The sequence below is a fragment of the Nematostella vectensis genome, chromosome 1 (genome assembly GCF_932526225.1).
Source record: "Nematostella vectensis chromosome 1, jaNemVect1.1, whole genome shotgun sequence".
NCBI lineage: Eukaryota > Metazoa > Cnidaria > Anthozoa > Actiniaria > Edwardsiidae > Nematostella > Nematostella vectensis.
The window spans coordinates 11,656,877-11,671,480 of NC_064034.1; the positions used below are offsets into that span (position 1 = coordinate 11,656,877).

Sequence of the window (14,604 nt, forward strand, 5' to 3'; positions counted from 1 at the left end):
GCAATATTAATTAGCGGAGCTCGCGAATCCGCTTGCAATAGCAATATCAATTAGCGGAGCTCGCGAATCCGCTCGCAATAGCAATATTAATTAGCGGAGCTCGTTAAGCGGCTTGCAATAGCAATATCAATTAGCGGAGCTCGCGAAGCGGCTTGCAATAGCAATACTAATTAGCCAAATTTCATAAATGTCCCACAAATCTATTAGATTAGCCACTTTCCGTGCACCGTTTTCCTGCAAGAAAAGATATCGACTTGCAAGACTGGCGCGCAAAGGATTCTGGGCAGACGGATTTTATCGGTGTGCGTAAAGGCCGATTCAGACAGCACGATTTAGTTGTATGTGACACCTCTACAACTCGAGTCGGAAGTTGAAACTCTCCGAGGCCGAGAAACTCTCCGAGGAAGGTCGTATTCAAATACATGTCGTATTCGGACTGTTAGGGGCGCTTAAAGAAAATCAATAAAATATCCGAATCTTATTTTTTATTATAGCTGGTTGGTTTATTTAATAAATTTCAAGAGCTCTAGCTAAAGTTAGTCTTAATCTCCGTTATCTCCGCCTCGCCAGGGGCCACCTTGATCTTCGTACAGTAGTATTTCGCGATTTCCAAGTCGGGGTTGTAGAAGGACAGAGAACACGTAGAACCAACCTCACAGGGACACTGTAGTGTGGATCTTGGCTGTGAAAAAATTAGACACAATGCCGTTTAACAGGTATCCTGGGTTCCAGATAGTTTTCAGTGTTACAACATATCTTGCCATTTCTTAAAAAAAAAAATGGTTGCAACATTGCAATGTGGTCCCCTCTATTTCACAACCTGGCCAAATATGGTGTACACAACACACAGTGCAAATCGCTTGCTCTGGCCTGCAGCTATTGTGGCAACATATTCACTCCCGCCAATGGAATCAAGATAAAGCAAGCGAGCCTAATGCAAAATCGGAAATACAGCACAGTCACATACCGGTATTAGAGGTGAACAGCGGTCCCCTGCCACAGGCCTGTATTGACATGCGCCGTAGGTCTTGGCTGTTGCGCCTGCGCAACACTCCCTGCTCATGCACTCTGAATCGTCACGGCATTTAGCTCCCTCCTGCCGAGACAGGACTTTTAGAGATCTGAACCTAGCGAGGTTAATAATCTTCATAACAGCTAAGAAGCTCAGTTACCATGGCGCAGTGTCGAAACACATGCACAGCGAAGCACGCTTGGCTGTCATGCGCAATAAGAGACTCAAATTCTTAGGAGAAGGGGACTCGGGTGGGGAGAAAGGTGAGGGGGGGGGGGGTATATAGAAGGGGGATAAGGGGGAGCGGTGGGTACAGTTGCAGATAAAAAAATAATTGAATTGAATAAAAGATTCTCAATGCTCTAAATAATAACAGTGCCGTAGCAGGCCTCGGAGTATTGGAGGGGCACAATACAAAAACATCAAGAAAGTATCGGGGGCACGGCCACCCCCCTAAAGGTCATTTCCTTATATTTTTTTCAAATATTGGGGGGGGGGGGCACAAACCCCCAGTGCCCCACCCCCTGCTACGGCCCTGAATAAAATCATGCATGCGTCACAGTACGTGTGTATTTTATTATTTTTATACCAAACGTGATCAAACAGCTTAAACCGGAGACATTAACGTAATAATAGTCATTAGAATGGTATGTCTGGGGATCAATTTCATGAAACAACTGCAATAAAAGACCCAACTTGGTCATACGTTGGGTTTTATGGCCCCATAAATTCAGCTTATTTCCTGTTTCAGAATGTTAAAGAGGGGATGTTTTGGTTAAATGCCGGTAATTACAAGACGGGCGCAATGTCTATGAAAAATTTCCCTTTATGTCAATCACGCCAAATACAACACCGAAAACATGTATTCAACAAATCTCTAGAAAAGATTTCCAGATCATATAAATATAGACAGACATACATGTATTATTTTGTCGACTCAGTCTCGGCCAGTCTGCTTAGAGCCGCTTTTAGAAAAAAGGCAACGGCTTTTCTGAATTATTCTGCAATTTCATACTAAACATTGATCTTGAGATCTCGATTAAAAAGAAACGTGATGGATGGTGATAACTAAATTTTCATTATGATGTGTGTGAGCTTTTAGAAAAAAAAAGTTAGCTAGCTTACATAGGGTAAGCTCTTAAAAAAGGAAATTCTAGACCCGACATTCTTATGAAAAAGGAAGTGTATAAAAAGTATTAACCATTCTTGTATGGTGATTGTGGGATGTCACTTTTGGCCTGCATCGACTCGCTCTAGCAAAACCCATTTGACTGTATGGAACAAAACGTTCATTGGTGGAGTCGGGTTTTGAGTGACATCAAATGTAATATCTAAACGGACATTGGCCAAATTGGTTTTGAATAATGTCACTTTCAATATCTAAACCAATCGATGATTTGTATGGACTCGCTGAAACACAACCCATTTAAGTACACAGAACAAGTGCATTGATTACCTAAATAGTATATGAAAGATGTTCGTAGACGTGGAAATAAGAACTGGGATCTTACCGCCTTAGGTCTTTATTTGGAAACTGTAAAAATGGGCTAGCGTATCAAATAAAACAAAAACAATTAAAAATCCCAGCACGACATTTTATGGACTGTTCATTTTTTCGGTAAGGAGAGAAAATGTTTAGATATTTGATGTGCTGTGGGATACCCCATGGTCTTGTTTGACAGCAAAATGGTAAATTTCATACAAAAAGGCTATCTTTTATAAGAAAATCTAAAGAGGCACAAACGAAAACTCCCCTCTCTAGATTAATGCATTTGTCTGGTCGCCATGGATTGCCTCGTTCCTTCCCAAAATTCACTTTCCAGTTAACGTTAATCCCTTTCGGATCCCATTATGTTTTTGGACAAAATCTATTGGGCAACACTTTCAAATCATTGTTTCGCGAAGCCAAAATTCGAGCTCGGACTATCGGAATGAGAATAAAAAATGAAACCCTTGTTTAAAAAATGTTTCTGTGATATGCGGCTACTGCAGCTGTTGGATTTCGGCTTCAAACAGTGACATAGAGGCTACAGTCTATCGCTAATTGTTGAAAAATAAAATCAATAAAACGTAGTTCGGAGAATCCGCAAAAGAAAAATATCATAAAAAGAAGTAAAGAATATCTACAAAGCAAGCGATTATCAATCAGTTCTTTCTTCGCGCGCAGTAGGGAAACGAGAGCTTACATAAGGCTTCGAAAACTCCGGAGCATTTTTACTGAATATGAGATGAGATTAAGGTGGCGTTTTTTATAACAGATATCTAGGCCTTGAAAAGAAAGAAGAAATGTCTCTCACCTTTTGCCTTAACCTGTTAACAGCAGGGAAACAGGAAAGTAGCCTGCGTAAGACATATCTCTCGGACAGGTGCAAAAATGCGGATTCTTTTAACAATATCCCGGTAAGTTTTTGAATAATATGGAAATTGTTTCGCAGCAACGACTAAATCGGCTACTATATGCAATTAAAATTTCAAGCGTTTGTCCCAGTGAGACGATTTCAAAGGGTTTTTACCTCACACAATAAGTTAAACGAGACTGGATTATAGCATTTTTGAAGTGTGTTAGAGTGCTTTCGAAGGTGGTTGATTGAGGCGCTCTTCCGTTGATTGTGTAGTTGAGTTGAGCCCTATTTCCAGAGAAAAAGACCCGGAAATAATGGGCTTGGGAAAAAAAAATTTTTAATCATTTTTCTTTTTCAATCACTTAGTACTGACAAAAAGGATAGTTAAATGGCAATATTCAAAAGAAGGAAGGAAAGTGACGAAATAACACACATTTCGAAAATTGTGCTGTTTTGCAAAAGTGTCATTCGCTTGGTGACTTAAGCCGTCATGACATTGTCGACATGACAGCCACTGAATATGAAGTTATAAAAGAAACAATAAATTACAACCATTAAAATATTTATCAAATATCGAAAAGCAGAAAGTACATTCACTTTTTTATGTTTGCGTTATCGTTGCACTAACACATTTATAATGTTGAAATATAATAGGGACATTTGAATCAAGGAAAATATTGAAAAAAGCTGAGTAATGCATTAAAAAAGGAAGGTTTTGGAAGATCATAGAATTACTTTAGGAGTGTTAATACAAAGTTCTAATAATTCGTATTTGTTTAGTGCGATAAGAATATTAACACCAAAGACCTACCTTTGCGTAGATGCTACATATCATAGCTGATAAAATCAGAATCGCGATCTCAAGTCTCATGGTTCTGAACAGGTCTAACCAAGTCTAACCGTTGACTAACTACCGCGCCGGTACAACTTTAGTTAGTACCCTAAAACACTTTAGTTGGTTTAATATATAGTGTTCGTTACGTCACAGGAGCCAAATCCCCTTTGTATAATTAGACAAAGCAATTATTCCTTTGAGACAACATCCCACGAATTGAACAGAGTTCGCCCGCTTTTGAAATAGCTTGTGTCCCACCCTTTTTTCGATGGCACTTCACGTTACTGGTCACGAGCGCTTGTAGACTCTCAAATTCCGAGAAATTGGCTTTGTTTACTGAGAAAAATGCCCATTACATCGCACGCTCGTATTAGGGAAAATCAAAGAGGGCAACTTGGGGAAAGTCTAGAGCGCTTGGGAAACAAATGCTGGCACGAATTTGTAATCATTGAATGAAAACGTTCACGGGCGCCTCGCCGTGGAAGTGATTTCAATATATTTTTTTCGCTGTGAAGTTTTTGATTTCTTAGACACAATACGATAACGGTGTTTCGTCTCTCTGTGGGAGTTCTTTCTATCCATAGCCGTTTGCCACGCGATGTTTTAAAGAGCTTCTACGATAGGACGCAACGATTTATATTCATAATAAATTAGACACTTAAAAAAGTAAGTTTTGTGTGGGATGTAATATCATGCCAAGCAATGCACGAATTTCTCATGAGAATTTTTTGTTAATTTTAACCAAAATTAAATAATTACTTGGAATTTGTGAGTAGGCGACGCGCTTTATAAACTATCATTCTTTAAGTTACCGCCAAAAGCTGAGACGAGCCACTTTTTGATAAAAAGTAAAAATAATATAATAACAAATAAAGATGTTTATACTAGCAGACTGGTTATTACCACAATAATCACTATTACCACCAAAAAATATATACCTTAAGAAATACCAACGTTTTTTTGTGTTCGTCATTATCGGCTTTGATCTATTAGCAGCACGTACGATAAAAACACTCTCTAAAATACAAAGAACAACAATTACAATAAAGGACTTTTAAGAATTCTCTCTCCTTCTAGCATATAGCGCCAGACTCTCAACTATTGAAGGTCGCACTTTTGGTTACACATTTGCTGACAATCGCTCAAGGGTTTTAACCTCCGACGCCTTTTCTGTCTTCAGATCTTACAGTGTTCATTGATCAATTTGTGGTCTAATGGATGCGGGCCCTCTCTTTCTACTTTGTCAATCAATATTATTCGAATTCCACAAGTAATCCCCAGCCAAAGAGTGGGTAACAAGTGCATTTAATAAAAAGAAATAAACGAACAAGAACATTTAATCTGTTTGTTTAAGGCCCTTAGGGTATTTTCTTAGGGAGCAAGATCAAATTAAAAGGAAAACTTGATTTGCTCTCTCTGGTTTTGCAATTAGTCTAAGTTTTGCAATAAGGTCGTTCAAGTGATCTAGAAGAAAACACGAGTAGGTACATTCAAATAGCTGAATTACAGGAGGTTAATGTTAAGCTAATGCCTGATACGATAGACAAAGATCACGAATACGTGATCTTCAATAAGGGGGGGGGACAGGGGCGAGAGGACCACGAAAACTGAAAAAAAACTCACATAAGCCGCAAAAAGGGAACGCATCAGAGTCTTGAAACTGCTTTTGTTTTACGAGACCGCAAAACCGCACCAAAAACTGGCAAGACCGAAAAACAGCATGACCGCAAGCCCTTACGCTAAAATGTTTCGAAGGGTGGTTCCATTTATGAAAACTACGCCAAAGAAATCTCAACCCTCAATTGCTTGCTCCTAAACACGATCATCATTTTTCTTAAAAGGGAGGTTCTATTGAGCCCACGAAACCACTCCCTGGATACGCCATTGCCATCGACTAACAATTTCTTTTTTTCACATATTTAAGCATATTAAGATTTTTAAACCATGTCTGTTTAAAAAATGACGTCATATAAATTTTTGCTTGTCAAATTTACCTAATATACTACTGTGGGGTTGACGTCAACTGTCCTGAGTGGCTAGATATCTCCAAGAAATTAATGGAATCACATACTACACGCCATAACTCGAATAGTAGATATATATTATATAGCAGATATGAAGATATATATACAGAACCACTGTTTTTGTCAAAATCACTATGAAATTCGAAGTCCATCAAAGTTATATCATCTTTCTTCTTGGCTGTCCATAGGTGCTTTATTTAAGTGAATAATAAGTTTGTGACGACATAATACCAAGGCAGGCGTCCCCTAGGAACTCGCTCTACATCAACACAAGGATGGAAAAGTATGTTAAACGCCTCTGTGAAACAGAGTAGTTGCGCTGACGATTCGAGCGTTAGCCCTCGGTCAAATTATTTCACCCTTAGAACGTGAGTTTTATTATATTACATATATTTGTTCAACTAGAGAACTCGAGAAAATTCTGGATTCGATGTTTCTCCGGTGGAAAGAGTCACTTTAAAAAAGTCTGGAAATAAAAAAACCGCTATCATTTCTTAAAGTGAGTAGACTGGTAACGTTCTTTTTTACAGCTTTCTTTCTATTCTTATTTCAGTCAAATATTCAATGTTTGAACTAACAGTGTGATAGAAATATTCATGCATTTGTATCATTAACTAAAAGTTTCTATCAATAGAAGCCTTCCTGAAAATTTGGTAAAATTAATTTAGTAAACTACATCTTGCAGGCAACAACCTGTCTTCATAGATAGATGCATGCTTATATCTCACTTCAACCCCTCTTCTATTTGTCCTCCCTTTCCTCGCATCTATCTACTTGTGGATCGTTTTAAGTAGCCAATTCCTGTCTCCCTTTTACTAAAGATAAGAGCGTGTTCTTTAATAAGAAAGCAAAGGCTTAAAATAATGTCGTCTTTATTTTAACATATCGGAAGTGAATGTGAAAATGCAAATGCCGATGAGTACATTGGCTTTATACAACCACGAAATCGATAAACAGAATGGTTTTAACTTTAATTAAGTAGACAAATACCCAGGAAAAAACACTGTCATCTGACACAAAATATATCGTGGACACTTATCATAAAATAAGAAGTAAAAAAAATCTGAAACACTTGTTTGTAAATGCGATATTTTGCAACTTATGAAAGGAAAATATATTCGTTTTCATGAAATTCCGGCTTTCAAGTTGTGCGAAATGTTCAAATGGCTACGAATAATGCTGCTATATATGAGTATGAGTTACACTAAATCCGACTCCATTGAGCATTCTTCTTGAAGTTCACTGACATCCTGTTTCATTAAAGATCGCATTTTGTTTACACCATTTAAACCAAATAGACAGAATGCTGAGTTCTAAAAGCCTTTGAAAACGAAGAAGCTTTTTCAGCTTAAGGCCTCGACCTCATGAGCCCGATATAAATGAGTAAACAAAATTCTTATGTTCAGCTTTTTTTCCTATTTGAAAAAAGCCGAAGGTAACAATGAGTTATGCGTGTTGAATATTATCACTGATCAAGAATACTTTTATTTATATGAGAAGAAATCCAGTTTAAATTAAGAGGACTTTGAATGGATTTAACGTGACTATGTTTCGGATATTGCTTTTCTTTCCGTGTACACAGACCGCCGATATTTTTTCGGTTTATCTACATTTTTACTGAGCTCAATAACATGCTAATGCTGACAGAAAACCATACGCTTGGCAAACAGATGCAGAAATGTCCTTTCATTTCGGTAAGATGAAAGACTGACAGTTTCGAAAAGACCACCTCAACAGGAAATAGGGAACGACCAGCCGAGGCTGCTTGTTTAGTGATATTATCGTCAGAACATAAAGGAAAAAATAACAGCACCAGCAAAAATGAGAAACAGTTTGATCTTAAACATATTTTATTAATCTCATTTTGTATCAAATCGTTCTCTGAAAGGTTTAAGTTCTCTCGAGAATAAACTAGGCATTTCCCAGCGTGAAAAAAAAAATACTTACACTTGGATTACAAACTGAATTTTAACTAAAACAATTAGAACGAAAAGATCCAAAACACTAATTAAAAGAGTCGTTTACGCATGCGTGGCAATGAACATCCCCCACTTCATGTGACAACAGCTGCCAATCAAATCACCCAGTGTGCACCACAGGCGTAGAAAACACATCGGAAAATAAAAGACATATCGCGTACACCAGAGGGGCACAGAAGGAAGTCTAACGAGGTTTTCTTTCATCTTTTTTTATCTTTAAGACGTCTTTGTGCGAAACACAACTCCAAAGTGCAAACGCTTGTAACACAGCTTGATTGTTTCAGCGAATGACTTTGAGTCGGCTTTGACCTCTTTTGTTCGCAAGAATGTTTGGATAATAACAAAAACGGCAGAAATCTCTGGCAAATTTTCTTGAGAACTTTTCACACTTAACCAAATTCATTTCGGAGCTATAGCTGAGAGACTCCGTTAAAGTGTGGTTCGCGATAACGTCGCCGCCAAAACAAAAATTTTTGAGAAAGTTAGCCAATCAGGATGCAAGAATGACGAACTTTATAACTATGATGTTATGCCAACTTGAGCATTTTCAAAGCATTGTAAATGTGGCCACGGTACCGTGCGTCGCAATTGTAACTCGAGGTGACCACGGTAGCGCGCGTCGTAATTGTAACTCATACGTGAACGACTCTAGTGAGCTTTGATATCTTATCCTATCTAGTTTCTACTCATCCTCAGCCTTGGGCTTGGTAACCATCCTGCGCGCGCCGCGTCCGGGGGGGCCTTTTGGCTTGGCGAACTTCGGGCGGTGGACGTTCTTAATGGGGTGGACTTCCTCCATTAAGAAATCTTCGCAGAGCTCGGAGGCGTCTGATATTTCAATCTGTACATAACACGGTAATTAGTGCAGTGAACACCGAAACATTGTAATTTAGTGTTCGCTTGAGGCTGATAGCGGAATTTCGGTTATTACGTTGTATTATCAGTCCCCGCCGGGAATTCTTGTTATGTCCGAAATCGGATTCTTTAGTACTTTCATTATGGTGTTTAGGACATTAAAATCCCTGACATTCTGTTTTGAAATCATAGTTCCCTTTGCAAAAAGTTTGATTTGGACCCCCCAAAATCGCGCAGACCCTCTATCGACTATAGTGGCATTAGTGACATTACCTTTTTTACAATAACCATCTTCAAATCGTCTTCTGCTAACGAGACCAGCGGGCCTTTGCATGATGAATACAGCATGCGCTCTTTGATGGGACAGTTGTAACCAGGCATTGAGTAGATAAACACTAGTGAACAAACAATGTGTAAGGTAAGTAACAGAAAATGAGTAAACAAGGGGAAAAATAACTTCAGAGCACTCTCTCATTGGGAGATTTATCTTAGGCACCTTTCGCGCCTTCATATCAACAAATTGAATTTTCACTGAAAAAGCTGTTCCCCCTTTAGAAAATTAAAAAACTTCATACCACCTCCCTCAATATCTTGCAAAACACCTTCAGGGTACCTAATCAGCGCCATTAAAAAATCAACCATGTTCTCCCTCTTTTCATAATACAATACAAGTAATGCAGTAAGTAAGCACAGACTATCTATGTGGGGGGGGGGGGGGGGGGCAAGAAATTATAGGCTTATAAAACTATGGTAAAGTTTTCATAAATTTAACATCCCTTTAAAATTCTTTATCTGGCACCAGATATGTAGCAAGGTTTAATGACGGAGGGAGGGAGGGAGAGAATTCATAGATGTCTTATGGAAAAAGTATAAATATCTGATAATCCAGAAATCCAGAAATTATAGGCTTATAAAACTATGGTAAAGTTTTCATAAATTTAACATCCCTTTAAAATTCTTTATCTGGCACCAGATATGTAGCAAGGTTTAATGACGGAGGGAGGGAGGGAGAGAATTCATAGATGTCTTATGGAAAAAGTATAATATCTGATAATCCAAGTTTGCTTTTGGCAAATTGTAAGGTTGTGTTAGCTTATATTTTGTTAATATTTTGTCTACAGGTTCCTTGCATAATATAAATCAAAATAAGCTTGAGTATGTTTGGTAGATGATCCGTTCTTGAGATATGATTGAGCAAAGTTGCCATAAATCATGAAAAAAGTAGCGATTTCGCTCAAATTGAGCAATTTCTTACAAATCAAGAGCCTTACAATTTGCAATATCTCAAGAACGGATTATCTACCAAAAAATACTAAAGCTTATTTTGTTTTATATTACACAAGGAACATCTATGCAAAAAATCAAGCAAATATAAGCTAACCCGACCTTACAATTTGAACTTTGCCATTTTTTGCTCCTGTCGTGGTCGAGAGGATAGCTCACCCCTAGCTATGTACCTTGGCATGTCATGCTGTTCAGAACTCACCAATGCTTTCCTGGTAATCTCCTTCATAGGTGTGCTTGAAAAGGTAGAAATGGTACCGGGCACTATCACTTGGAACATGGCCCTTCAAGTCATCTGCTTCTATATGAAATTCACTCTTTACCAGGTTGATGATCTCTTTTTCAAGGTCGAGTTTCTAGAAATATAAAACCATTCTTTTTCTACCATGAATGCTCGATTTAGCACCCTATGGAAGTGTTGGGCTTATTCTAAGATTCATATTTCATTTCCATACTGTGTCTATATATTTATGAAGTTTAAACCTGGGAAAAACTAAGAGCATTTGTAAACAGAGGATTATTTCACTTTAGGAGATACACAGTAAATGGACTTTGTTTCATAATAAAAAGGAGTGACTTGTAGGTGCTAAAAAGGTAGGCTAGTATTCTGTCATTGTGTTATATATCTTTTTTGGAGGAAGGGGCACTTATTCAAAGGGGAGGTTGTTCAATATATTGCGGGCAGCTTATTCATACAGGGTACTGATTGGAAGCTGGGTGCTAAAACAAGCATTCAGGGTAATTGATATTTCAAGTGGCTTTCTTTAGCTGTTGTTTATCCTTTATTACTATTGTATTTTAGGTATCTGTTATTGTAAGGCTAACTTACTAGTTGAATGTAGCCAACATCTCCACTTCTCATTTTCTCAAGCTCAGCGACAGCCTCTTCTGTAGGTGGGAAGTGAACACCTGTCATGTGAGATTGCTTGGTGCTGATGCTTATCTCTGTCCTCACACCCTGTTGAAAAACAAAGAAATAAGGTTTTAAACAGTCTAATGACAAGACAAGAAAAAGACAAGGTTAAAACTGACTATTAAAGAGACAAGAGAAAGAGAAGGAAATTGCAGACTGAAAGTCACACAAACCTATAGTACCTATAGTATAAGTGGACAGAGATTGACAAGGAACAATGGTAACCCTTTCTCCCCCCCCCCTCTGTTTTCTCTTTCATGTGTGGTAACCATCATATACATCTCTGTTTGCTTCTCTGTCCCTATACTTACATTGTTAGTGAGAATAGGCTTAATATAACCAAACTTGTTAGCAACAACTTTTGGCATAAGACATGGTGCAAAATATTTTTTTAGCAATTATACTCTATGAAAAAGGAACAACAGGGAAATTCTACATCACCTAATCTACACTAATCATTTTTTTACTTTGCCACAAGCTCCTTACCTCCTCTTTCTTGACCAGCTCTAGCTCAGCCTCCTCATTAGTCAGAGGAGGAGGAGCCTTTGCCGACGTCATATGACTATGGTATCCATCAAGACATACATCAGCCTGTTGAGGGAGAATTTAGTGTCACAATGATAAGGTTGAAAACAAATTTAAGCAGAAAACTACATAGCAAATCGTTCTAATTCATCTTACCACATTTGTTCCAAAAAGTTCATCTTTAATGTGACCTCCCCCAAACTCCTTCTTTAATGTTGCTCTAGTACCGGCAAACAACATCTTCTGTCTAATCTAGAAAACAGGTATAGAAACAACAATCTTAAATTTTATTATAGACTGCCAATGAGCTCAGCCCTGTAGCCAGGGGGGGGGGCAAGACTCAGGGGTGAGAATGATCCACCCCACTTGTCTAGAAGATAGAAGGCATGTGAGCTCAAAATCCTACATTAGCTATGGGCCTTGAGCAATCTTCACATGATTTATATTCTCAGCAAGGTGATCTGTGCTCCATGCAACTTTGTGAGACATTTATTAGAAAATAAATGTTATTATTGTAAACTAGTCTGTTTTTGGCTGCATTAGGGCCATCTGTAGCAAACAGGAGGAGCGAAGTATAGGGTATGTTAATCAATAAAAAAAGAGTATGGTTTTCCAAGGACACTTTAAACTGTACCGGTGAGAAGTCAGGAGAGTATGCAATGAAAAGCCATTCATATCCCTGGTTGTTCTTAGAATCCAATCTGTACAGAATATAGCAGGGCTGCTTCTCCTCCAGGTGTCTAACTACAGCATCATCATAATGTAGAACCAGTCAAGGACAGAAGAGTTAGATGTTGTCAACACAACACACAAAGTTTTTTGGGTGGCCAGGTGGGTATCCAGGGTTCATTGAGTGAAATGACTGTTCAGAGTAAGATCATGTGCATATGATCATATGCACTTGCAAATGACTTTTAAGCTAAATCTCGTCAATACAGTGAAAAAAAATTTGTCATGTGAATGCTCAAAAGGGGGTCTTCACTGTCACCAAAGATGGCTCCCCTTGAAGTGCAATAAAAGAAGGGACTGCCGCCTTAATACTGTAATCCAATAAGATGAGGGATTCACATCCCCCTGCCCCCAATGAAGAGAGCTGAATTTTTAAAGTTCTGAAAAAAATATCATGCCGATCTGACATGTCTGAAGCAAACCCTACACCACTAGGCTATTTCTGATGCCCAGAAAACCTGAATTGTTTTTCTACAATGTATTTCCTGAGCCAAGGAAGGGTGTGCCCCAGCCCCTGGTGATAATTCTATCAAAACAATTTGGTGTCATTAGAACTACACCTAATTGATACAGTTTTTATAGCAAAAGGATATCTCTCTCCCAGTCTTTCTTTGGTTCAGTTGTTGTAATACAAATAAGTTCCTCTGTTGGAATAAAAAAAAGTAAAACATAGTTTGTTCTGTATTCAAAATACACTTAAATTCAAACAATAATTATCCTTGTAATACAAATAAGTTCCTCTGTTGGTATAAAAAAAATAAGTTAAACATAGTTTAACATAATAATCATCTTTTTTTATACACACCATTTTCTATGCCTACTTTGATCATTCTAATATCACCATCTTTGGACCTTGCAAACACAGATTTAAGGTCTTCACTGGCTGAAAGACGAAAACAATTCACATGTAGGCAGATCAATATGTGTGTCAGCTAGGGATGGGCGTACACACACCTCTAAACTAAAAAAAACCCAGCATATTCTTATTCTTTAATATTTGTATATGATGTCTATGCATGTCAACCCTCCCCCCCCCCCTTGACAAATCTTGTGTCAGTGTGATATACTGTATGTCCAATAAAAGAGGGCAAAACACTAAACACTGATCTTCCTGAATCTCCAGGGACTTCACCAGTTTCAGTGTAGAAAAATATATATAGTATTTTGTCACAATCAAACCTTTAGACTATTGTTTCAATACTCTCACCCAAACAACAAACAATTCCAAATTACTGCGACAACAATGGAATTAAGCACTTTATTATTTCTACCACATATTGAAATTGCTAACTTATTGTCTTCAGTGTCTCTACTAATCTGTAAGCTATAATCTGATAGTGATTATCACTACCTGAGATTCTTATGGTAATGACTGCCATCCAAATGCCCGGACAATGTGTTGATAAGGGACGATAAAGGCGGAGGGTAGGTTCAAAACAAATGCTATACACTACACGTTGCATTACAACTTGCAGTAAACAATCCACAATACGCTTATCTTATCAGCAAACTTTTTTACTTGGAGAAAAGTGATATGTGGCTTCAAAATTATCAAAAAGGAAATCGTGATCCATCAAAATAGATTCTTACTCTTACAAACTTGCACAAACATGGCTGGGTGCAAATTTGATCGTTCATTATGATCAAGCAAGGAAATGTGTTATGGATTGGGTCTTTAGGTGAGAGCGTTTATATACTTCAAGACAAAGAGCATGATAATGAAATAGACCTCACCACATTTAAGTAATTCGAAAATCATTGAAAGATAAGAAGGTTTGCAATTGGACATTCAGCAGGGGCTTTCAACCGAGTAGTCCCGAAGAATTCGTGAAAATGTTGGCAACCTGAGGTTGAAAAACCGGTCTAAGTCAATATTTCTTACCTTGAATGCCTGTTTGATGAGACATGATCGGCTCTTAGCGATCCGACCCCGGTAAGAGGAACCAAATAAAAACAGAAATCTTTGAAAATACTCAGAAATCTTGAAGCAGCCTGTAACATTCGCCGGGTAAAGTGTAGTGACGTCAGGATACGTCACTTCCGCTATACTACTTCCGCTTGATTTTCAAGTTGCCTGGTTACCTACTCATCCTGTATGGAATAGGT

General features: G+C 38.1%; 2 protein-coding genes across 2 annotated transcripts; both read right to left on the bottom strand.

The window, feature by feature from the left end:
• Nucleotides 1-470: 470 nt before the first annotated feature.
• LOC116601153 lies at nt 471-4,892 on the bottom strand. Its single transcript, XM_032361816.2, has 3 exons — nt 4,166-4,892; nt 968-1,096; nt 471-682 (listed from the first exon to the last, which is right to left on the bottom strand). Exons 1-3 carry the CDS (start codon nt 4,223-4,225, stop codon nt 527-529), a joined length of 345 nt encoding a protein of 114 aa, XP_032217707.1. The 5' UTR covers nt 4,226-4,892; the 3' UTR covers nt 471-526.
• Nucleotides 4,893-8,045: 3,153 nt separating this feature from the next.
• Nucleotides 8,046-14,535, bottom strand: LOC5517389 (twinfilin-1). Its single transcript, XM_001637344.3, has 10 exons — nt 14,381-14,535; nt 13,304-13,381; nt 13,092-13,142; nt 12,404-12,531; nt 11,926-12,021; nt 11,731-11,835; nt 11,161-11,289; nt 10,534-10,687; nt 9,321-9,442; nt 8,046-9,033 (listed from the first exon to the last, which is right to left on the bottom strand). The coding sequence occupies exons 1-10, from the start codon at nt 14,403-14,405 to the stop codon at nt 8,875-8,877; spliced, it is 1,047 nt and encodes a 348-aa protein (XP_001637394.2). The 5' UTR covers nt 14,406-14,535; the 3' UTR covers nt 8,046-8,874.
• Nucleotides 14,536-14,604: the final 69 nt, after the last annotated feature.